The sequence below is a fragment of the Motacilla alba genome, chromosome Z (genome assembly GCF_015832195.1).
Source record: "Motacilla alba alba isolate MOTALB_02 chromosome Z, Motacilla_alba_V1.0_pri, whole genome shotgun sequence".
NCBI lineage: Eukaryota > Metazoa > Chordata > Aves > Passeriformes > Motacillidae > Motacilla > Motacilla alba.
In genome coordinates, this window is record NC_052046.1 from 54,718,432 (window position 1) to 54,745,201 (window position 26,770).

The 26,770-nt window shown below is 36.1% G+C and overlaps 1 protein-coding gene across 2 annotated transcripts in view; it reads right to left on the reverse strand.

Moving 5' to 3' along the window:
• The window catches only part of DENND4C (DENN domain containing 4C), a 71,224-nt gene that overhangs the window by 42,229 nt on the left and 2,225 nt on the right, over nt 1–26,770 (reverse strand). For both annotated transcript variants that reach the window (XM_038123920.1, XM_038123919.1), the window contains exons 2-5: nt 9,050–9,377; nt 2,947–3,199; nt 1,927–1,996; nt 971–1,140 (exon numbers count right to left, since the gene is read on the reverse strand). In XM_038123920.1, the coding sequence (XP_037979848.1) occupies nt 971–1,140; nt 1,927–1,996; nt 2,947–3,199; nt 9,050–9,360 (804 nt within the window). In that variant the 5' untranslated portion in view covers nt 9,361–9,377. The remainder of the gene's footprint in view (nt 1–970; nt 1,141–1,926; nt 1,997–2,946; nt 3,200–9,049; nt 9,378–26,770) is intronic.

Here is a 26,770-nt window from a genome sequence, read left to right on the forward strand (position 1 = left end):
CAGCTACTACATTCCTCCTTGCAAAAGAAGTATTAATATTTTGAAGCAATGTGGGTTTTTTCTGTTTGGAAATGGAGAAGTATGTAATTTTTTTTGTTAGGGGAGTCAGAGTGGAAGTTGAGCTGTTATCACCAACAGAGCCAAACTGCTATTTATTAGAGAGCTAATAAATCACACATTGATACAGAGAGCCAATTACACATTACAATCACTTACTCCCTCATACAGTTCACACACATTTACAATTGGCAAGCTGAAACAACAGCTGAGAGACCAAAGACTGAGCAAAGGCTCCCTTGCTTCATCAGGAGTACCTCTGCTACCTTCCTGCCTGTAACCTAAGTCATACAACACATTTTTGATGCCTTTGTGTGCTGATGGCCTTATACAGATTCAACAGACAAATGTGCATGTTAGAAGACAGAATTCAGATGTTTTGAAACTACTCCTTCATGCAAATTAGTGTCTTTCACATCCTACCTCTCAGCGTACATTTTTGTTCTCCCTGCCTTCGTGCTTTCTGGTAACTAGTTTTCAACTCATGTGCAGAGATATGTACAGAGCACTATTACAGAAAGTCACATTCCCTGTTATATAAAGTCACATAGAAGTGTCTTTTAAGGTAACCAAGTAAAAATTGTAACAATTTGCTACATCACTAACACATGTGTTAAATTCTCTTTAATATATAGACTACCCTTCCATTCCCATTACATGAAAGAACAGGGAAAGCCATGTGCTGTGAGCTTTGGTTTTAAGTGTATGGTTCAACCTACATAGGAGTAAACAGCACATATTCTTCCAGCTGCTTCCTGATATGGTTCAGTTTCATCTTACACGAAGGCTTAAGAAATATATCTTTTTAAGGGAAGTACTGGACAATGTATTTCTCAAACACAGAAGAAACAATCCCTACCTAGCTCCATAATAGCATCTGAAATAAAAGCAAAACCATGGTGTGGAGCCATACCTTTTCTGCTGAAGAGCAGGTCAGTACAAATGTTGAGAACACTGGTAGTGGATATTTGGTTTGAGGGTCCCAGCACTCAATAGTAGCTCCCATAGGAAGGCAGAAGAGAGGTACGGAGTCTGACAGTGGAAATGACTCATAGTTCTCTTGAGGATATCTGAAAAGTAAGCCTCAAAAACAGGAAAAAGAAAAGTAAGCACATTTGCTCTGTAGGCCCTAAATATTGCAAGCAGTATATTTTCCACAAAATATAGCAACACAACCATGAGTTTACTATTGCCGCTCATCTTGCTTGTTCTCTGGAACACCAATTTCATTATCTATTCTTTCAAGTTCTAATTGATAATTTACTCCTTTTAAAGGAATTTGGTGCACTCACTGCTCAGCAGAAATGCTTCTGAAAGTTTTTCTGGGCTTCTTCAGAAACAAAAAATAATCTGTAGCAATGCATTAAAAGTTTTTAAAAGCCAGACCTGTCATTTATTGTTCAGAATATTTTTCACTCTCTTCAAATAAGGAACAAGAAAATAGTTGCAGAATTGAAGGCAAGAAACACATTAAACTTTCAAATTAAACAGAAAATGTTTAGGCATAGAATGAAATACAAATAAACCTGAACAGGATTTTAATTACTCCTTCTCCATTATCACCAAAAGAAAAAGTATGAAGTCTTTTCTTACATGTGTAATGTTTGCAAAGACAAAAGTTTGCTAAAGCTCCTCAGTTAGCAAGCCTGTCATGATAACTAAAATAATAAAGAGAAATGTCATTCCCTTTTTTTCCCTGGGAAAAAATAAGTTGAGCAAAGAAGGCATTATAGAAGCTGATTTCAGCTGACATCCTCCAGGGCCAGTATTCTGACAGTCAGCACTTAAATTTTTAAATTATTATTTTATTTTAACAAGACATTAGAATCCTTTTGTTAACATTTTAAGACAGCTGCTAAAATTACTTACCTGCTTTATATGCTAAAGAGTTGGAAGCTGGCACAGACTTCTTGTAACAAAGGTATACACTGGAACCCCACTGAAATACAGAACTTTCATCTCAGAACCATCAAAAATGACAAGCAACAGAAATCAAGCATTTGAATATACTCCCTTTACAAACAAATCAGGTATTTTAGTAAAAAACATTACAGAATAAAATAACCAGCTGGCTGCTGAGTGCATGTAAATGACAAAAATGAGAATTCACCCTTCTCTCATTTTTTAAAGATTACAGGATTTACATAAAATAGCCACACCACACTCAACCACACTACTCTCTGAGCTATTTCAACAAAAGAACAGGCAAAAGTGAAGCAGATTAATTTCCACCTTCAAGTTTCCATGGTTATTTAAAAGTAGACTCTAATGTGGACCTTGTAACAGGAAGTTCTAATCACCATAACTCATAATTTGAAGCTTTTATTTTACTTCTGTAAACTGGTTATTGGCTACTTATACTCTACTATTCAAAAAACCTCACTTATTCCACTGCAAGTAAACTAAATGCAAAATAGACTAAATAAAAGAGAACAAATTAAAGCAAGGCACACTGAGAATCTCTAAGCAGCAATTATCATCCTTACAATGCATTAGTAACACAGGCGTTAATGAATAACTAAGAAAAAAGCATTTCTGCTTCATCCCAAGTGTCAGCACCCTCAAATGGTGTGGGAGAGATAGTTAAAAAACATAAATTAAAACTTCATTGCACTACTCCTAAATAGCACCTAGACATGAATATGCAAACTGAAGTAGCAAGTAATCAGTACGAAACAGTCATTTTCAACACGAAAGGAAATCAAAGCAACAAAACCTACAAAACTGACATCTCACACATGGTATAAAGAATGAAGGAATTCTGAAGTAGTGATAGAACACAATTACAATAGTGCTAAGAAGAGTTTAAGGAGCTCCTCCTTTAAATATATGTGTTGGGTTAAAAAAGAAAAAAGAAATAAAAAGAAACTCAAGCTTACAGATACTCACCATACCGCAATTCAAATTCTTATCCACTTTACAGAATGTATGAGGAGGGGTTTCCCCTTTGCTGGTAACAATAACACAGATATCTGTCACTGCCAGTGAGTTCTGGGGTCGCACTGGCGGGGCCCTACGGTAGGTGATGAAGATGCGTTGCGAAGAAGCCGAGCTGTTGTTAACGTTAGCGCAACGACCATACGGAGTAGCTTGAATCACCTCACAGCCCGAAATTATGCGTTCCTTCCCCTCGTAGAGAACTCTGCACACAGGAAGGAAACACTATCATGTGCATTCCAATAGATACAAAGTTACTTATGTGAATTTGGAGAAACTGTCCCTCCATTAGCAACCTATGTCATCATTGCAACATTTTAACATGAATCTCCTATATTCTCTTTCATCACACAGCACCTGAGGTTGAAGAAACTGCTCAGAAATATTTAAAACTATACAGAACTCTCTGTGGGAACAAACCAGAGTTACAGAAAAATAAAATCAAGCTTCTTTGAAAAGGATTTAGTTACAGAACTAGTTGGAATGCTGCACTATCAGTAAAAAAAAATACAAATCAATGAAAAATAAATACAAATTCCACTTTAAATAGCTTGCACACATCACAGTGGATAATTTAATCACTAAAATTACTGCTAAATCTTTTAAAACTTGGGTTTTTTCTGGGTTTTTTGGTAAGTATTTTTTGAGTTTTGGGGTTTTTTTGTTTGTTTATTTGGTTTTTTAAAAAATAAATATATTTGGAAAAGCACAGCAGAGGACAGAAGTCTGCTTCCCAGATGATTTTTTAAGAAAAGAACAATCCAAGCCCAGTAATAATTGACACTCACAGTTTGAATAACAATGCTTAAGACAATGAGTCAGGAAGACAAACTAATACTTCGTTCCACAGTAAAGGAAGAAATAGTAAGTACAACTGACTGTACACCTAGAAAGCAGATGATCTTGTATATCTTAAACATGGCTGTACAGCAACATTCATGTGGTGCATGACTTTTTTTTCTTTTTGCAAGATTACTAACTTAGATAATCATATTTTTAGCAAAAAAAATGAAAGATTCTTAAGAGCTTCACAGCAGCTAAATAAGCTATAACGTTTCTTTCCCTAACAAAGTCACTGTGAGAAAAAATGTGGAAGTCAAAACATACACCTGAACATTTCTAATGCACAGATACTATTACAGGGAAAGCTTTATCTCCCATTCCACACCCAAATAAGCAATGGCTCCATTTGCTTGGTTCTCCGCAGTATGTACAGAGTACATGTCACCTTCAAATCTGTTATTATCTGAACAAGACATAGGATAAAGGTAACACATTAAACCTGTGTACTTTGTGATCTCCAGCTTCTCACTCATAGTCCCTCACAACATTAAAATAAGAAATAACCAGGCAATACAGATTTACTGTACCCAAATACCTTTGGTTAAATGATTGACAGACTAGTAATAAGTACGTATTTGAAAACTGCAAAAAGTCATGTGTCTAAGCTAAAATAAGAGTCTTTTTTCATATCCAACTATCCTGAGAACTTTAAAAAAAATTATTAAACTTCCAAAATTACTTAATGACTATTTTCATCATTAAATTGGATTATGCAAATGTTTTTTATGATTCATTATGATTTAACAAAAACCACATCTTGTCATAGTATTGATGACAGAAATAAATTACAGTCATAGAATACTTTTAAAAAGCAAAGAAATCACATGATTTGGGACTATATTGATGAAGCTACCAGGCTGCCAATTTATTCAACTAGTTCATGGAGGACAACAATATTCAACAATGGTTTCAGTTGTAAAGACTCTGACCACCAGACTTCATACATTTTAAACAATGTGTACTCTCAGAACCAGCCCAGTATCAGCAATTCCAAGTTCCAACATCAGTGTAAATATACTACCTACTGGTTCAAGATATTTATAGAAAAAGTACACATACCTGAAGTACTTCTAAGCTAAGTAACATTCCAGAAGAACACTTATTTTGCTCTTTTTATTGGGTTACCTCCACCATAAAGTTATAGAAGCTCAAACAAAATAGAACCTAAACAACTGCAATGGCGTCAGCTCTCAGGCCACATCCGTTGTGCATAAGGAGTTTACACGAATTCTTCCCATCACTGTCTACATCAATCAGAAGAAAATACTAACAGAGCAGTCTCCAACAAAAGGTTCAGTTCAGTTTTATGTATTTAAATAAAATAAAAATTATAAACTTATTCCAGAAACATTTGTCAGCTGTCAGCTTATGAGAAGGAGCACAGCATTAATCAGACTGTTCCAGCAGATCAATTTAATATGTTTACAAGTATTGTAAGAAAAATACTTTAACTGTTCAAGACTTTATCTGTAGGGTCACCTCTCACCAAAAGAAAAAAGAAAATGAAAGCAACACCCACCCCTACATGCACACTAGAGAAGTAGTAATAAACCCACACCATTTCCTAACCTCATGCATAGTTCTCAACTTACAGTATGATGCTGTATCTGCAAGCAAACAGAAGAAAGCCACCACCCATTAATCACTCAAATTAAACAACGGTTTTAATGATTTAGAGAAAACATTCAGAAGTGATGCATGAAACAGTGCACATGATACCCTGTGTATACAATGTCCTCCCTGACAGGGTAAGTTTACTTCTACTTGTTTCAACTTCCAAGTGTCTGCCTTTGATTAATTTTTACTGATCACGGTTAGACTTGTTTCCTGCCCTTTTACATTTATAGTTTAGTCTCAATCCTAAGCACACATTATTTGCTACATTATTCTATCAATGTCAATACAGTTTCACTTCAAGCAAAATGTAAACCAGTTTCCTCTAGATGTTTAGTCCTTTGCAAGCAAGACCAAAAGAATCTTATCATTTCATTTTAAGATTGTTTGGCATTGTACGTGGAAGTTCTCTCACACCCAGTTTTACTGATTTAAAAGAGTACTTCAATGCAACAGGCATTAGAGTTTAGAAAGAAGAAAAACAACCTTGTGGCTGTTAAGTTAAAAACCGTAAACCATTGAAACCTTTGCTTCTGGAAAACCATTTCAAAACAGTCAGACTTCTGTGAATTGCATTTGTCTAAGACTGCTGTCCAGTTTGACTCCTTCTCTTGGTCTAAACACAATCCCATCTCTTACAGTTCTTAGACAAAATACACCTTTATAACTCCTCTTCCTCTCGCATTTTTCGGGTATTGAATTATAAAGGAACTTACATAAATATTGTAAGGTCAGAAAAGTGGTGGATCAAGAGAAGGGAAAAGACTGATAGACTTTTTTATTTAAAAGACTTTTATTTCTACTGCCATCTCTAGTATTATTCCTGAACAAAGAAGTTACTAGTTTCATCATTATTACCCTACACTGTTCTAAACACCCAGCTGCAGTGGTACAGTGGTGGGATTAAGAAACAATTGAAGATGCTGGCTGCTAAGAACATCCTCCAGTTTCTATTACCCTTCCTGAAATTTGGGTTAATTTTCTTTTCTGAAATACATCTCTAATGAAGAGGATCATCATCATCAATTTGTTCAGTTGATATGTCTGCAGACATTTTCAGAAATCAGGCATATAGAATCACAAGGGTCCTTAGCACAGAAACCCTAAGCAAATGAAAGCCTCCAATACCACTTTAAGAAAAAAACCACCTTTAAAAGAAACTTAAAAATCAGAACTTCTTTACTTAGATAATGCAAATTACCTAATTTTTGCATTACTTGGTATTACAAGAAGCTCTGCTTCAGACAAGAAGTCTGATATTCTTTCTTTTCTACACTAAGTGTTATGAATTGCAAAACCACTTGTACTTTAAGAAAAACATTTTTCTGTCCGGTTTTTCTTCCAAGTAAGAAACATATGCTGGAGTGCTAACAGGTTCCTAACTGAAGTGTAAAACATAGAAGTGAGATTTTGTTTGAAAGTGTCACTCCACCTAAACCAAAACAGATCTCAAATCTCAGTTGTCTTTTTCTGGAACATCAGCAAAACAACTGGTGAAGAAAACAACAGAATGACAGTAATTTCATATTATTCATACATGAAATATATGAATATTTAATATATTAATTATTTCATAGACATAAAGGCTTAAGATACTAAATTTTACAGCTACATTTAGGAAGATCTTAGAGATCTTTTATCCTAGGAATGAACCTTTATTTTTCCAACTAATATTTTTTCCAACTAATTGATGTGATTAATTCTGGGAAATGTAACATCCAAAGGCATGGCACATGGCCTAACTACGTGCAAGTAAGTAATTGCAGCAGGAATTTACTCCAGCAACTTACAGACACTTTGATTCAACAAGCAGTGGACAAATAGAAAGGAATGAGGATGGAGGGCACAGAAATACCAAACACAAGGACAGTGGCAGACAAACAGTAGAGTATATCCCTATCTCTCTCTTCACCAAACAGCATTTGTTTAACTACTTTCCCTAAAAATAACACTGAAAGAAATACACAGACAGACAAAAACATTCATCAAGAATCCCTTGAATGCTCCGACTATGACATAACTCAATTTTATACATACACTAATGTAAGAGTACACATTTCATTCTTTCAAGGGAGGTACTCATCCTGTACACAATGAGTTCACTGCATGTCAGACTGGCTCAAAGGTAAAATATTGTTTCACACTGGTTCTTCTTATTAAACTAATAGAAAACAGCATAAATTAGCCTTCAGACTGTACATGTGTCTCTTGCCTGAACTCTGCTTTTATCTGAACACAATGGAATTCACAGGAAAAAAAACCCAATAAAAAAAGATTGCTCTACCCATCTCTTGCACATAGTTGCAAAGCAGGAGGAACAGCAGGGGGAGAATATGCATCGTTGCTCAGAGAGAAAAGACTGCCATGATGTGTTAGGTGTGACACCCTAACTAGATCTGTCTACAACAAAATACTGAATAAATACTATTTGCCAAATGCCATCATCTTAGCCAACTACTTGCCTACTTTATTTACAAAATCTCCCCAAGCATTCAAGCTCCTAAGGTCATGGGAGACACCAGATACACATATGCTTCCTTAAAGGCACATGCTGAAGACCGATTTTTCATTACTTCCTTCGAGGAAACACTCCCTGTAGAAATTCTTCCTTCTGTAAGAACTTAGTGAAGTTTAAAAAAATCAGACAAAATGTAACTTCACACTGTAGTGTCTCTTCTTGCACCGCCAGTCATACACATGGGAAAAGATTAGGTTAAAAATCACCTACTGGAATGCAGGTTAGATGATCAAGATGAACTCAAGTTACAATGTACCAGCCTAATTATACAACTTTAGCTATAATTCTTAGGAGTGAACTGTCTTGTCATGAAGCTGCTTTCATCATTCAGATTTCATTATCAGTCTCCCCCTGACTGGGCACTGTTTGTCAGCAAGCATGTAAATTGTAGGTCAAAAACAGGGCATGTAGGCTTCAAGCCAAAGCATTTAAGCTTATAAATGAAAATAACTAAATGTATTATAGCATATATATAGATGCATAATTTTTACTGCCTACTATTTATTTAATACCTAAGTAGGGAGAAAGATACACATTCTTCATTTTGCCATAATTGTAACAGCACCCCACAACCAGGCTCTATTTTCTTTCTCATTATATCCCTAGTAGGCCTACAATGTCCTTATACATTTTTAAGTTGTATCTTTCACCATAAGCATTAAAGTGAATTCCAAAGTGATAATTTTTGACTTCTGAAGTTGTAACTTCCAGATTAAGCATGTTAATGTTCCTGGATTTAGACTACATATTTTCTATAAATTATTTCTGTGTTACTCAATCATCTTTCATAAAACTGCAGCAGAGGACCTTATTTCTCATATTTTATCAGCTTCATCTCTCTCTCCCATACTTTAAACTAAAACATAACCATCAATTTTAAAAAGACAAATTCACTAGAAGACTGACACTATATTCAATGTATTTGGTACAGAAACACAAAGTAAGCAATACATACTCAAACAGGAGTTTTTAAGAAGTTTTCTCACATCTGTGAGAAAACTTCATCAGCACTTCATCATCCATGAAGAGTAAGATTTTATCATTATTGAAGGAAGAACTGAACTGCAATGTAAACCTCACCCGATGTCAGTAAGTGGTGGTTTGTCCCGGCCTCTCTTGTAGCATAGAAAAAGTTCAGGACTCTTTAGACTTCCATAGTTTAAGTTGGCTTGGAGGGCTGTAGGGGTGGCCTCAACACAGGTATATCCCTCTGGGACAGTTTCACCAGCTGATTTAATTATCACAGCAATGTCAGTAATTGGAGCCTTGGGACCAGTTGACTTTGTTTCATGTCGGCTGATTTCCTGGTCCAGGAGGGTTGCGTTGTCTGTATCAGTGAGCCCCGCCACTACGAAATAGTCAGCCACTCGTGGACCTTTGTCTTCTATCATGTTTACGTCAATACCTCCTGGGTAAAAGAAAGAGAGAAATCAAACATTCTGGTTTCAAACTCAAACACTTCGTTCAGCAACTATGAGGATTTAGAACATTTGAAAAAAAATTTTGCAAATAGGAATACTGCAAATACTGAGTTATATACAGAGTTCATGAAAATTCCATGGAAACTGAAAAACAAACTTTGACTTCTGCTGCACAAAAAAGATACTGAAAGAGATTGCAAGTAATCTGATTTCAGTTCTAGCACCACAATATTAATGCTTTAGGACAAGGAAGTTCAAGTGAGATATAGGATAACTCAAAGCTCTTAACACAGCAGCTACACAGAAAACTCCTTTGTGTTACCTTTTAGACTGTCCAAGCTCTTCATGGGCTATATGCTGATGTAGGTATCCCTGGCTAAACAGCATCCATATTTTTCTGCCATTGTTTGTGAGCAATTATGATCACAGAATCACTTTGTCCTTATTTTTTTTGACAGAGTGAGAACAACTTTTGACAGAGAGAGTACAGGCTCACCACTTTACCTTCTGCATAATTCATCCATTTTGTTTTGTAACATAGACACTCAGCTGGCAACTGTAACATCTGGAAGTCATTTACAAAAATCACACATCCAAATCCACATTTCATCAGCTGATCAGGCAGTACACATCACTGCTCAGCTGCACATTCCATATCTGGAAAGAGCTGTTCTCTCAACACCACTGATGTTCGCTAAGCATATGAAGTTAAAGCAGTGAAACATAAGTTTCTATTAGGAACAAACCTAGCTGACAGCCTATGCTCAACTACCTCAAGTACAACCTCAAGAACCCAAATCCCATTAAATCTTTTACTTTCACAAGATGAGTAAGACATATTTAAACAGTAGCAGTCAAGCAATGAGCCTGAATACTGTTGTACCTCTTCAGGAAGCTAAGTATGACACTCTTCTAGATCTCCTTGTTTCCACAGGATTTCTTGGAATCCCATATATAAAACTAATGAATAATGGAAGTCTGGTTCCCATCTCTGAAAACAGGACTGCCATAGCTGCCAAGGTCCACCTACCAAGGAGCAGTGGTTCATGGGTATTACCACCAAAATAATTAGTGAACCAATATTGAGAAGTTTCTTGTTTTCAGAATGCCCAAGTCTGGTAACTGCAAAAACACCGGCCTCTGCTGAAAGAAAGGTGGTTTGGCAAAGGCAATGAAATATTGTTCCCTGAAACCTGATTTATGCTCCTGTTCTTATCCTGCTCTTTCTTCCTAACATTATATTCAAAAGTTATTTTCGATCTTCACAGCACAGAAGACTTCTAAGACTTTTGATAATAAATGTACTAAATACTCATCTGAGGCAAAAATCAGTTATCCATCTTGCATGTTAACTAAGAAATTTTAGCATAAGATTATGCAACTTGTGCTCAATGCTATATTGCAAGCTACTGTAGCATGAGATGAAAGTAGGGGGGGCAAGGGAAATAACTTGATGTAAATTTGTTGTACCTCTATATTCTGACTACAGTTTTTATTTTCTTACACTGAAATAACAACTTTTCAAATCTCTTCAAATCTGAAAGGATATGCACCTGCACCCTTTAAAATATTTTTCTATAATACTTTTCACACTGACATTACAATGTTCTCTAAACACTTTGGCTAACAGTTTTGTAGGGCAATCCATACAGAGACAGAGAAGAGTTTGTCTCCCTTTCAAAGGAGAAGGCCAAGGGACAGATATTTGTGTGACTGGATTTATGCCTAAAACATATGGATGCCGTATCAACAGGAACAATAAAAGGTTTATTCAATTTGTCAGGTCCTCATTTCCTTGTTCTTCAAGTGCATACATCTCCTGAAGAACAAGGAAATCACCTGAGCTATAGCTACCTGTGAAGCTCCTATCACCTTTAGCTACAAAACTTGCCTCAGTTTACTTTTACTGTCATAAAAGGCATGAAATCAGCAATAAAGTGCCTTACAGCTAAGCAAGTCAGCAAGAAATGCAGAGGGAGTGACTTCAACTTCATCTCTATAAACTGGTCTTCAGTTAAAAGGTCCCTTCTCACACTGCCACTGTTGTTTCCACCTTCGCTTCTGTCCGGAACTATAGCTTGTGCAACCACATAATGAACTGGAACAAGAAATTGCTCTGACTGAATACTAACCTGGCAGAGACTTAGTGTTTAACCAGAGCAGTTTTTCAGCAATTGCCTGTGTCAGCACAAAAGCAGTAGCAGTATGACCCTTTCAGCAGCAGCACTGACTTACACTGGATTAAACATAAAACTGTGATGTCTAAAATGGTTCAGTTTGCTTCATCTGGTTCATCTGCTTCTCAGATGCTTGGAATTGTTTGCAGAATCATAAAAATAAAGAAATAAAGAAATAAGCCATCCACTCTCTGCTCCTCTTAAAAGAAAGTCCTAAGCTAGAATATCTTGCAATCTGTAAAATTCCATTTGAATTGAAATCAAATTACTAGAAAAAGTTGATAAAAACAGCAAAATGGTTGGCATTCTATCGTTTGTTTTTGGTTTTTTTAAACCCAAAACCTTTTTTAAAGGTTTCAGCCTTTTATTAACTGGGTCATGTTCACACAGCTCAGTATCATATTCTCTGGATGCAACACTAAAATCATGGCCTACATTTACTTTAAGCACACAGAGCAGAAAAAAAACCAAACAGTAACAATAACAGCATACCTCAAAAACCTCACAGGAGTTTATATTTTTAATCAGAGCTCAGGTCCTGGAACTGCACTGTTATCCTCAAATATGCTCTAAAGAGAGAACTTAGTTTTCCTGGGAAAACAGAGGGAGGAAAATTTAAAAGCATCTTGAAAAAATAAATACTAAGATTTGGAAAGTTAGAATGCAAATTAGAATCCATTGCTAGATTTTCATCAGTGGGGATCAATAAAACTGTAGAAATTAGTTGCTAAAGAGCATACGCTTTTATCTCCTTGTGTACACTACACTTTTCTCTTAGCCATGGCTATGTTTTACCTCATAGAAACTCTGTAATATGTGGCAGGCAAAAGTCAGAGTCACCAGACAATTCAGCTGAGATACTTGGCACAAAAGCTTTGTATGTCAGCACAACATTTAGTGAGTTTTTCAAAATGTTCCGAGTCTCTCAAAACAGTTCCTTTTCTACAAGGATAAGTAAGGTTTCAAATAAGCACTACAAGTTAGCTCTTCAGGAATCTGTTCTCCAGTTTCAAAAAGAGTTAAAGAAACAGAATCACTCAAAAGAGACCTGAAAGTAATAGCTCTTAATTAAGCCATAGTGATCTTCACTAATGCAACTGTTTTAGAAACATAAATAGAGAAAGAATTAGCAGACAGCCACCAATACAAACAGAAACAACAGAATTCACCAAGTCCAAGAATACTCTGACTTATGAACTGCAGGAAAAAAATCCCACAGGATTTGTGGGGAACTAAATGAATCCACTATTATTTTCCATTATTTTTGTGATGACTCACACAAGAACAAGTATGAACACTGCTCCTCTCAATAGACAGGGGAACAAACATACTTCTAAGAGCCCATCTATTCTAAGTTTTATCAAAGCAACTTTTTCCAAGAAGAACATCAAAAGCTACTGTCCTCCATCCATTTTCTATGGGCACAGCTCTATACCTCACAAGACTAAGAGAAAATCTCAACATTTAGAAAATATTTGGATTTCTACTGTAACACACAACAGTGTGTTTCCTTGCAGGAAAAAACCAAAATACAAAAACAATTCTAAAATTAAAAACTGCTTATCTTCAGGTTGGACAATGACAATGCAGGACGTATTGGAAAAAAAGTCAACATACAAGTCCCATGGAATATCTGTTTTTGAAGTCTACAAAATACCTTATTTTAAGCTAAATAAACTGAAAACAAAAACTGGGAATTGCATTTTAAGAACATGAGCAACAGTGTTTGAAATTGAAAACCCCAATGTCAGTATGGACCCTCACAGGTTATGTGAAAACAATTTAAGTGAAGTTTGTTTTCCAATTCATTCATAGTCCACAATAGGAAAGTTTGCTGTAAGCAGTTTAGGAACAAAATTATTTTTTAAATAAAGGAAGGGAAAAAAAATAAAAATGTATTCAGAATAAAAGATGCACTTTTAACCCAATTCCCCCCCCCATGTTCTTCTAAAAGGAATTCCCATGGGCAGTAACTAGTTTTGTAAATGGAAAACAAAACCTGCCAGCACGCACCACACTTTAAGGCACTTAGTACATCTAGCCTAAGACAAGATTTGTTTAGCAAAAATATGCAGCACTGAAGAAAACAACATATTTTCAGTACTAAATGCCAGAAACATGACAAAGTGCTCTCTCCCATAGTTCACTTAAGGTTGGCTGCTTCAAGAACATAATAGTCTTCCTCCCAATCAAAATGCAATTTTATAATTCTTCATAAAGTTCTAGCAAAAATATAGTTAAGTTGCTATTAACTTTACAAAGGTCACTGACCTTTCTTAAGGAGAGGTTTCATAGGGAAATTGCCTTGGTGAAAAGGATTCTATTTTTATAAAAGTAATTTTTATAATTTTTGAAAAAAAATACTACATTAGAATTTGCTTCAGTTCTTTACTAGTTTCTAAAACTTCGGTTAAATTCTAAAAAGGTATTTAGAGTCAAATTATCCTCTAAAATTAGGCTAGAAAGTCAGCATAAGTCTACAAAAAAATGGTACAGTTAAATGCAGTTTTTGACAGGTGTCCTAAAGAAAAGGAAGCATAATAAACTTTGTGAGACTGCATACAGAAGCAACCAAGGGAAAGGGCTTGTTACAAACATCAATCTGATAATTTGCATACAAATAATAACACCTTCAACTACCAAGAAGGTGGCATTCTTGGAAAACTGCATGTATATTCTCACTCCAGAATAAGAATAAGACCTGGATTCAGAAATAGCTGGTTTTGAGGCTTATGTGCAGGCAAATCCTTGAGTACTGCTTATTCCTTTCAGCTCTTGGAAAGAAGTGTTGCAAATGCTGTTATCTCAGTGCACAAAGCCAATAAAATAAACTTACATCTAGAGTGTGTGTGGATACCAAGGGGTATTTTTTCAGTTCACTTCTAACTGGAATGCTAACCTTATGTCCTCTCAAGAAAACCAGCACGGGGCTTAGGAGGCCAACTAGCATAGCTTTACTCAGAAAAATCAAGTTGGTCCTTCAAGTTGTGTATTTCCACTTCAGTAAGCACTCCACTACCTGAAAAGGTAGTAATGCCTGTAAGTGATTAATGACTAACACATGGCATTGCAATTTATTAAACTTGCATCTTCTTTCACATACTGACATCACTCACAAACTACCATGTCCGTGGAAACTACTACTTACAAAGTATTCGCTGTGTGGAAGCCTGTAACATGCATACACAGATGACTGAAGAACTTAGAAAGATGAGTTCTTTCCTTCATAACTAGAAATATTTTTGTAACCTGACTGCACAAGAAATGAGTTTTATTCCAGACCGAAGAATAACTTTGCCACATTTTATTCACTGGGGTTGAAACATCTACTTGTCAACAGCCTCCACAGTTAGAATTTTAAGCAAGGTAGATGTTAAAATTAACTCAGGACTTCTGTACAATTCTTTAACTTAGCAAGTGAATTATACCTGGCTATTGGCGGTAAAGAAGTAAAAAAAAAATGCACATTCACTCTGCTCTGACATTTACTTTTAAAATGAACTGACTTAAATTCACTGAAAATACTGAATTTACTACACTAATTTAAGAGATAAAGACATTACTGGATAGATAGAAGACAGAGCATGAGGAGGTCATCTGCAAGACTTGGAAAACTTACTGGCTACCATCTGAGTAAGAGAGAAGTATTACTGCGTTTCTCAACCACTGCCCTAGGCAAAACTTTGTAGACAACACAATGACTACCACAGGCATCTCACTCCTCAATATGGAAATACAGCTTTGTGACCAAGTCTTCTCGATTATTTACAATGAATTAATCAGAAGAGAAAAAGTGTATACAGATTCTGAAAATACAGAAACTTTCCCTGGCATGCTAAAGAAGGGAGATATCTCATTCTTTATTCACACAGACCATTGTTTATCTTGTACTGAGATTAAATAGCACTATTTGTGAAGGAATGGGAAGAACAATGTGTTTTCCCTTTGCATAAAAGAATCTTCATCTATGCCAGCTAAATCTTTATTTTATAACAAAACAACCAGTGTAGAATTTACTTTAATCAGTGAATTTGGAAGTGCGCCTTAAAACACATTAAAAGTATTACATAGTTTGCACATACACCTCAGACAGGCACATTAAGAAACAAAAGAGATACTTCTTGAGATTAACAGTATCAGCTTTCTGTTCAAGCTGAAAGTAGGAAAAAATTTAAACAAAATTTGTAGTTGCCTTTAAATACATGTTTCAAGAAGTTAAATCACTGTCTTACCCAGAAAAGAGATACAGCTGAGCTGCATTAAGCCTTCAGCTTGTCACTCTTTTCTTCTGCACACATTTGAAATACAAGAATCAAAAAATTATTTGGGTTGGGAGCAGAGTGACCTGATACATCATCTAGTCCCAACCTCCCTTGCCATGAGCAGGAGCATCTTCCATTGGACCAGGCTGCTCACAGCCCCATACAACATGCCCTTGAACACCTCCAGGGATGTGGCATCCACAGTTCTGGATACCCTGATTCTCTGGACAAGCTGCACCTCACCAGCCTCATTGTGTCTTATTTACAATCTAAACTCCTTTTCTTTAAGTTTAAAATTGTTGCCCCTCATTCTGAGACCTACAGGCCTTCTTTAAAAAAGTCTCCATGTAGCATTTCACAACAGTGGTAAAGATAACAGCATGACAAAGCTGGTGGCAAGAAACAGATGATGACAGATGATCAAAAAAGACCAATTTTTGTAGAAGCAGGTGAACCTAAATCAGAACAATTAAGTTTAATCACCTGGGGCAAGAGAAGGTAGAACCTGAAGACCTGAACATAGAAAGTTTGATCAGCAGTGAGGATTTAGACACCAAAAAGTTTTGTCTCTAAATGCTAAAGGGCTGTATTACTGGATATAGAAGTTAGCATTAATATTATGAATTCGGTTTTTTACAACTTCACATTAGTGAAATACATCAACAATAGTGCTTCCTTTGGTTTTTTGGGTTTTGGTTTGTTTTTTTTTTAACTCTTTCCTAGCTGTATTCCACAGCAACACATAGAACACAGTGAAGGTGGTTCTCAATGCTAACTGTATTCAATAAATCCGCATGGTTGGTCTTATTCTAGTTGCCTCAATTTTTGTCTCTCTTTAACTAGATTTCAAGACCAGGAAGTTGATAGTTGGATTTGCTCTGAAAAGCAGTAAGGAATGCAACTATACACTATACCTGGCAATCAAAACTTTATATACTGTTTTGTTTGGTGGGGTTTTTTCCTAGACACGAAATACAGTTATGGTTCTAACACACTCATGTACCACACAGGCTTAAATGTGCACAGCAAGTGCAAACAGTCCCCAATATTACCATTTAAAAACCAGAACATACTGCAGCTGGCACCCAAGTTGCTTCTCTGTTCCAACATACCTTTCCCTGCTACTGCTCACATCACTGTGCTTGTCCATATCACACTCACTTCTAAGCAAACCCATTTCTACTCAAACAAGTGTGCAATTCCAGCTTATGCATTTCATTTTCACAGCAGAAATCAGACCTTGCACATGCATTACATAATAGACACCCTAATATTACAACAGAAAGGAACATTATAAACTAGACTATCCCACAAAGTTAAGTCAGTTCAGGAGGAATTATGGAGCAAGGAAGCTATCAAACACTTAAAATGGTACTCACAGCACACAGGGAAGTCACAGGGACATATCTATAGTTAAGTTCTTGGAAGCATATTTACAATGTGTAAGAACATAAAGTGCATCTGTATATACATACACACACATACACACACCTTAACAAAAGACAAAGTAAGGCAACATTACTTCCAGCATACTATTAGGATTGAACAGGATTAAAATAGAAAAAAAACTAGTCCACAAGTTATTTGCCAGTCAGTCAATAGCATGAGAAAAAAATTATTAGAAATGTTTTTAAAGACCTTCTTTTTTAGATTGCATTATTGGACTATCATGAAAATTATTAAATGAAGTAACAGTTACAGTCACTTGACTAAATTACATGAGGATTAGAAAAATCAGAATTGCAAAAATAACTTCAGAGATTAACTGCCCTCCTTCTGCCTGTCTTAACATAACCAGCTGTGGAACAGGAATGGCTGGATGTCACCTGCATTTTGGTCTGAACACGCAAATATGCAAATACAGCACCATTCCTTCCTAGCAGTTCTCAAGTAAACATTGGGGAATATCGTAATTGCACAACTGAAATACATTACAATTTACATGGTGATTATCTTACAGAGACCTCTAACACTGGAAAAATAAACTTAAGGACAAGGTGAAAGATAAAAAACTTGCCAATTACATTTTAATGAAGCATTCTTACAGGATGACTTAGGATTGAGTTAATTGAACTTCATCCAGAAAATAACCTGTATCAAGGTCTGGTACTGAAAATAATCTAGACTAACTTTTTGCATCAGATAGCTAAATTGTTGCAAATTTGAACATATGCAAAGGAAAAAAATGTTGACTCTGCAGTTGCTGTTTGTGTACCAGATTGTTTTCTGACTGCATATGAACACAAAAACTAGGCATTAAAAAGCATGTAACTAAGCACTCCAAAGCAGGCCACTACTGTGATACTAAGTATCACAGCAAATCACCTCAGGTAAGCAACTCCCATAGAAGCAAAGCCACCAAGCCTGGAAAAAAATCTAATGACACAGCAGAGTTTCTTCCCCTCCACCCATACAGAAAACAATTCTCAGAGCAGCAGAGATCTGCAGACTGTGAATGTTTGAGAACCAAATCACTTCTGCAATAAGCTTTTGGTATGTCAAACATATTTAATACAGTTAATACTGAAAAAACCTGTATGATATATATTGATTTAATAAATAAATCTTAACATCAAATGACCGTGGTTAGAACCCAAACATCAAAGCCTAGAACAACACAGGTGAGAAATGCAAGGATGTTTCTCACACTTTACCTGTTACTCCTACAATGACCAAAGAAAACAATTGTTTTTAAAAACTTGCACTGGTTTTGGCAATTTGTTACCAACATTTTCATGAGAGCCACTAAAAAATACACCATTCATATAATGGGAAGCAGGTGTCTGTGTTCTTCCAATGCAGACTTCCTTTCAAATTTGCTTGGAGATGATGCAAAAGTGTACAGGAAGAAGAGGTGGAGATGAAATAAACTGACTCTGCAAATTCAGTATTGTAAGAAGTGCTAATGACATAGTAATAAATATCTCATTTTCTCAATCATATACAGTTTGCCACTTGATGCATCAATTTTGTTACTGAGAAGTCTTACAGCTTTTCAGACATGTTTTACAAAACGTGGAGAGCGCTTTGGCCTTAAACAAAATATATTATTGTTCCCATTACCTTGAAATTTCTTTGCATTTGTTTTCTTGTATGCAAAGATTACTAAATGAAGTGAGGAAACTAGCCACAATTTTTCAGGTTTATATTAAAATAATTAAAATTAGATAGAAAAGCAATCTACTAACAATTTAACATTCTGTCTTAAGAAGTAGAAGTGCTTTTAGTCTGATTTTTTTCTGATTGCCAGCAAAACCAGATACCACTCCTACAAAATAGTGGGGCAATGACGTGATATAAATGCCTGTATCAAACATAACAAAGCTTTCAGAAGCAAGGTTTGGTGATAGGAAGTTTAATAGCTACTCATGAATTAAAAATGGCTGAAAATATAATTAAGTCAATGGACACTGTAATCCAGGACACTCAGAGGTCTGAAAATTTGCACCTTAGAAAAATTCGAAGTTAGGGGAAAAAAAAAAAAACAAACAAACCAAAAACCAAAGCAAACAAAAAAAACCTCAAAACCCCCACTACCACAAAAACAAAACAAACCAACCAACCAAACAAAGAAAGAAGGATACCAAGAAAACAAAAAAATCCCCTAAATCTAAGACATACCCAACCACTCTAGACCACCTGGGCTACTTCTACCATATTATTATTCAACAGCTTAATTTTTCATATTGACCATTAATTTCAAGTTGTCCAATGGTATAAAATTGGAGCACTTATAGATATGTGAGGTCAAAACTAAGATTCTGAAATGACCTACACAGTCTTGAGAAGCAGCTGGAACCAATGAAGGCAAATTTTGTACCAGCAAATTAAGCTCTTCATTGCCAAGAACAGAAAACAGAAATGGAAAAGATATGAGACAGAAAGAATGATAATCAGCAAGCAGTCCAGCTACACTCATTTAACAAACCAGTTTAATCAGTGTTGTACCCAAAGTGCTCTCTCACATAACAGAAGATGGCAACTACTCCAAGGACTGCAAAGAAAATAGTTCAAAAGAGAAAATTTAACAACAATAATAATAACAACAACATAGTTCTCAGAACAAGAAAAGTACTTCATAAAATGTGCTTACTGCCCCAGTGGAAAGCTTTAAAGGTTAGCCATGCTCAGTATTATGTAATGAGTGAAACATCTGCTGCCCTGGAAACACTCTTTGTTAGAGAACTCTTTCCGTAATTGGAAACTCCTTTGGAAAAAAGCCAAATATAGTAGCCTGAAACAAAAACAAAACAGCAAAGAAACAGTCAAGAAACAAAAAGTCCAGTGGTTAAATTTCTCCAGGGAATCCAAATCTCCAAGATTGCTTTTTCTAGTTATTTTGGTGCCTTTTTTTTAGTTGGGGTGACTGGGGACTAGCATTTGGTTTTCAGGGGACAAAGAAGAGAAGAAAGAATGTTGCTTCAAATTCACCTGAGAGGTTAATCCAAATAAGCAGTAAGAATCAGAGATATTCTCTTTCTTATTGCTCTCTCTACTAAGCATTGAAATAGTTAAGTATTAATATTGAAATTACTTTGCCAGAATCTCCACAGAGACTTGCCAGATCATAGAATCATGGTTGACTAGATTTCTGCTAGCCATCTACAACACAATCAGCCATATGCCACTAGAAATCATCATCCAAGGGCTCTACAAAACCAGAGTGAAAAACTCACTCACTGGTTTTGAAGAACACCATTTTCCTCATTTTTATCTTTCAGTAAAAAAACCTACACCACTGCAGGAAGACATCATTTTTCTCTGTAGGTCTCTTCATTGACAGCTTCACCACACCAAACTGAGGCTGTGTCATCGATACGTTCAGAGCCCTGCAGCCTATCCCCACCCCACTGAGCTCTTCTTGTGCCTATCAAGACATATGATTCCCATTTCTGGTTGGCCTATGATAACCAGCCTCAAACCACTCAGCTTCAGCATTTTCATTCTTCCTCAGCTGCTTTTCAAGCTTGGCGGGAGCTTATTAACACTTCAGAAGTCTGTCTTTTAATCCTCTTGCCAACACCTCATTAAGAAACTCTCATTTGCCAAGACGTCTTAAAATTAAGTCCAAACCACACACTTGACAGTAGTTAGGGTATTCTTTTGAATATGCTTTTGGTCTTAAGCTGCAGCAGTGTACTACTTATAGAGAGATATGTGCAATAAATATTTTCCTCAAACATGAAGAAAAGCTATCAAGGGTAGCAAGCGTGAGATTCTCTGTCACGAAGTCCTAACACATACCAGACATGATAAATGTGAAGTCTGACATTACACCTATTTTGAGCCTTCTTTTAATATCATCATATGATACTCAAAATACCAATACTGTATTACTCAACACACTGCGGAACTCTCAGACAAAATAGTTGATTTGGGAAAAAGGGAACTTGATTTTCTAGAATAAACTATACAGATTTTAGGCAGTAGAAGAAGTTAAATCATTGTCAAGAGCATGCCATTAACCTCTGTCATAATTTAACACATGCCCTTGTCTTTATATTTAAAATATTCTTCACACTTGTTTTTATGTTTTTGTGGGTTTTTTTACTGTTTTGGCACACAATATATTTCTGGATTTAGTAACTGATTTAGCAATGTGTTTAAAATAAAAACCCCTGTTTTCCTAAAGCGGGCTATGACTATCATGAATACAATTTGCAATTTTTAACATTTCTATTTCCAATTTAACCATTTAGGAATGAGTTAATTTGATTTACTTAGAGAACGGATCTCAGACTTTTCTGAAGTTTTGAAATCCCATTACTTGATCCCACACGACTTACAGAACAGCACAGTGCCAATGCTCATTTGCTGTAGCACGCACAAAAAGTTTGAGACACTGTACATTCATTTCTCTGCACAGGGTGGAGTGGAATTCACAATTTCCTCCTTTGCAAAAAAAATGAAACAAAAAAACCCCAAGCCCCAAAACAACTAAACCACCAAAACAAACCCCTCAAACCCTCCCCTGCCAAACCAAAACCCAAACAAAAACCAACCAACCAAAACCACCAAAAAACCAGACACCTATCCCAGCCTTCAAAATGTGCTCCCAAGTATTCCGCAGTGGAATGTCCTCATTTTCCTGCAGTGATACTGCTCCACTGTACGCTTTATCCATACTGCTGGCTCTTGGAAGGGACAGGTGGGATGACAGCTGTGGAGTCAGAAGATTTATCTTAGAGATGGGCTACCATCATTTTAGTCCCTGCTCAAAAGAGAGGAGCATGAGCCTGTCCTCTGTGATAGCTTTAATCTTTTACACTCTTTTTTTTCCAACCTCTGCCAGGTCTAGGGCAGTATCAATGCTCCACATAGACAAGGGGAGTAGGAATATAAGTGGAGTGACATTACTTTCACACTTAACAACCTGGAGAACTCAAATGCAATGTAGTTCAACTCAGACATTCAAACCAGAAAGCATGCTAGTTAATGGTGAGAATTTTAAAAAGGAACAACAGACAATTAGACACTTGAGGATCAAAGCAGTTTGCCTCCTCAGATCTGTGAATCATCTGGCTACTAATATAACTAGAAAAACAGTTCAAAATTAGAGGAGTGACTGCGTAAATAAGATCTTTTATTCCTAGCAGAATAACTGAATCAAAAAGCCTAAAAAGAAGAGGTTTTGAAATATATTGTGCATACACTGTACATCTGAATCTCACAGAAGAAAAAAGGAAATCTGTAAACATCTTTGAACAGGAATTGTTCTGCTTTCTTTAAAATAAACTGAAACGTCACATTAGCCACTACGTTCACAGTGAATGAGTCATCATAGTCCAAAAGAACTTCAGGTATTTATATATAATTATCTTACAAGTAGAATTCTACAAACAAAGTTCAAAGCAAAAATGCAGCAAAGTATACGTATCAGAGTTTGAAATGCTTTTTTAAAAAGTATGGGTTTCTTTTAAGAAAGTTTGTGTACTATGCCTTTTTTCAAAGGTGAACTTGCTATTTCATCTACCCAATCCTGAACTATATACTTCTCCCTTTATTTTGCATTAGGTACATCTGGTTTATTCCTAGAATTGTACTAGCATAGCCAGAAGTCCACAAAAGAATTCTGTTCTTCAGAGTTACACAAGTATTCCGATATAAGCCCCTGTGAAAGTATGCCACCACTAGTAAAACAAATTTTTGGTTTGCAAAATCTGTTCTACTTATGGCTTGAGATTTTCTTATGCCAGTGCAGCTCCAGGTTTGCATACATTGTTGATTAGTATTGGAAAACTTTAGTGGTATCTCTATATTTTATTCACAAACAAAATGAACAGTCTTGTACAGGGAGAATTACTACTTACTTATTTTCTACTAAGACAACAAAAAGTGAAAAGAAAAAAAAAGCTAAGGAAGGATGTATCCCCAAGGTTAAGCCAGAAAAAATTCAAGTCTTTCACTGGTGATTCTAACTGCAAGAATTCACTTTGAGTCAAATAAACATTGTACAGGAGACAGATACACTTGCTTTTTCTGGTTTCAGCAAAACTTTGAGAAAATAGTAACACATTTATGCAGTTAAAGTTTTATCTTTTATGTCCTGCTGACCTTGGAATATTCAGAACTGAAAACAAACCTGGATGTGACCTGAAAGAGGCAAACTGCTCCTAGGCACTAGCAAGCCACATCACAGTGGTTTCATTACTTTGAATCCTTATAATAAAAGCACTTGGACTCTTCCTCCTCCTACCAAATCCAAATTCTACTCTTAAATGTATGTGGTACCTGTTCAGAAAACTGAACTTCATAGGGTTAGCCTCCCCATGTTGTTTTTGCAGAAACTGAAAGAGGAGCTTCAGCTGGTAATTGAGGGCACTTAAAGTTAAGCTTTCATTGCGAATCACCCCCTAAAAAGAAGATGGTGGATAACAGGAGAAGAAGAAAGCCTAGAAACTTGAGTCTCCTTGGGCTAAAATTAACTTCTGTCAATATTGCTCTTCAGTCACATCTTTGGCAGCTTTAGCATCCTAACAGGTACAAGTCACATGTTTTACATGCATTAAATATTTCTCAAATTATCCATCTCCTTGAAGGCATTTCCTCTGGCAAAGACATAGCTTATTTTTTAGGACTTATTTCAAGGAAACCTGCAAAAGGTACTATCTTTGCTGTGAAAAAACACACTTCAGCATACTTAAGCCCACATTATCTGCAAATACAACAATTTTCTGCAACTTCCAGTTAGACACCCAGAATTTTACATTCTCACTAGGATCATTAATTACTTAAAATACTATTATGAAATTTCATGCTCAGCTGTGAAAGCACAGGTACAAATGACTCTGCAGTGTAGGCAAGATGCCGCTGCTATTTCCAAGGATGGCTGTTGAGAACTGGCCACACCAGTTTCCATATTTTAAAATAGTCTCTTTTGATGACTAGAGTAACTAAATGAATAAGCTATTGCTGTGACTCGGCATTTTACTTTTTATTTCCTTTCTATAACCTTCTCTTAGACCAAGATAGATATCCTGCAGAAGCTTCAGGGCTTAACTATACAACTGCAGGTGCCTTGAATTCTTGAATTTCCCGAAACATTAATTAAGCCCTTGAACTTGTTTTTCTTCATATGCTGCTCATAGGTAGCTGCTCTCTTTCTCCCAACTTCAACCATACTTTTACACCTTCTTGAAGCAGAAAAATAAACACATTATGTAGACAAAGCAGGAGACTATTTTATTAATAAGACTTCTATCTATGTCAGGTTTCTTATCTGGTTGAGAGTATAGCTTCTTCCCCAGAGAATAGACAGAGGGCTGGAGCCATGTTATGTGACACCAGGAACAGCAGCAGTGGGTTGCTCAACAGGGAAGAAAAAAAATGTCTTGCTTTCAGCAGGCAACTCCTCCACATTACAAAGATGTGCAAAAGAAAAAAACAGCACTGAAGAATGCATCAGGAGAGAGACTTCATCTTATGCATTACTGAGCAAAGGCTGAAATTAATTATGGAGACAAAAACTATCACTGAAATTAGCTGGTTCAGAGGAAAATCAAGAAAATTGGGGGTTTTGCCTCTTTGGTAAAAATTGGTTAGATTTTATGGTATACCGGCCCTTTGTTCACAACTGGAAAACACTTTCATTTCAAGATGATGAAAGTTTCTATGCCTTTGGATACTTGTAATTGTAAACTCAGCTTTTGCTGCTAGAAGTGAGTAACTTAATTTGCACATCAATCCTTGATTTACACTATTTTTAATATCTTTTAGGCAGAAGAACACAGGCTCCTGTTTTTTGCTTGAAAAGCATCAAGTCTCTTTAGAGACTTTTTGAGAATAAAGGAAAGGAACTGAAGTGTCACTAAATGCAAAGATGAAAGCAGAGTAAGGCAAAACTGGCCCACTGCATTTAACTGAAACAAACCAAATGGAATGTTTAATGACATGCAAGCCATCATTCAGCAAGAATCTGTGGGTACATTTTTACTGTTCTTTTGATCAACAACTCTGAGATGCTGTTAAAAAAATAAGAAAACATAGAAAATAGTTGCATGATTAAACAGAGACCATAATCATAATCTTAGTCATTCTGAAAACTCTTTTCAAGTTTCCTGCCTGCCAAAGCAAACAGTTAACATCAGAACTACATTCATACCCTCAAAAAGTCTGTAAGCAGAAAGAAAGGGCTAAAGTGAGACACTAACCAAGACAAAACTTTCTGCTCAAGCAGAGCTTGGAATGCAGAGCACAGCAAACTTGTACTCCTGAAACTTTCACAATAATTAAGTCGGCATGTTCACTTTTTGCGACAGACTCACAAGAATTAACTGAACATGAAACAGTAACACTGCACCAGAAACTATGTTTCACTCCAGAAACTGCCTTGAACTAAGTCACTTTGCTTCCAATACCAGAGAACCTTTATCTACACAAATTTGCAGAAGGAAACACTCTCATTATCATTACAGGGGTGTAGCATTTCCAACAACACTACCTTTTTATCAGATGGGAAAGAAGCAGCATCACATTTCTGTACAACCATGGGCAACAACTTTAACAGAGGGATTATTTTTGTAGCAAACCAGAAATTCCAAAGCAGATAAAAAACCCTAAAACGTTCAGTTTACTGTTTGATGCACTACAGGAGGAAAACAGGTCTCATGATGAAAGTGCATAAAACTGATTTTCATTTTACAGATCTCAATATGCCGTATGGACAACTATCAGGCAAGTCACATGGGAAACAACTTAGTAACTATGACTACGACCCCAAGAACTATTTTACAGGTCACCTGTGCCAAGATTTTCAGTACTTTGAATATCATCCAAGAAAGCAGCATGCAGAAGGTGGGCAATCCCTGCCTTGGGGATTGCATGCAGAGGAAGAAAAAGATAGCCTTTGACAGTGCAAGCAACCCTCAGACAAACAGACCCAATTAAGAGGTTACAGGCACTTTTTGTTGTTATTTCAGTCAGACGGCCATGAAACCAGTAAGAAGGCCACCAAACATGCTAGTCTTTATGCACACTGCTCTATACCTACAGGGGCCATGGAAATTTATCTGAAAGCTTAACAGTAAGATGTAAGTCAGAAGACTATCTTCCCTTCCTCTTACAACTTTTTCTATATATCTTTTCTACCAAATTCTACTGAGACTTTTCTCTTACTGTATTTTTAAGCAAACCCAGGTGGCATGTCATGATGAACACTTGAACATATTTTTCCTTAAAGCATATCAAGGTTGAATTCCAAAATCAATTCTCCACTGGTCAAATGCAGACCTAAAGAAGAACTAAGCTTAAAAAATACCACTTCTAGAACTGTATTTCAACAATATGTAGCACTATCACTCCAAATGAGAATTAAATATATGTTCAGTCAGAGGGATGCTATACATATCAACATTTAATATTCCAATTTTGCTCAAGCTGTTTTGGTTTTTTTTAATGAAAGCCATGTAAAGGTTGATCAGAAAGAAATTATACACACAGTCT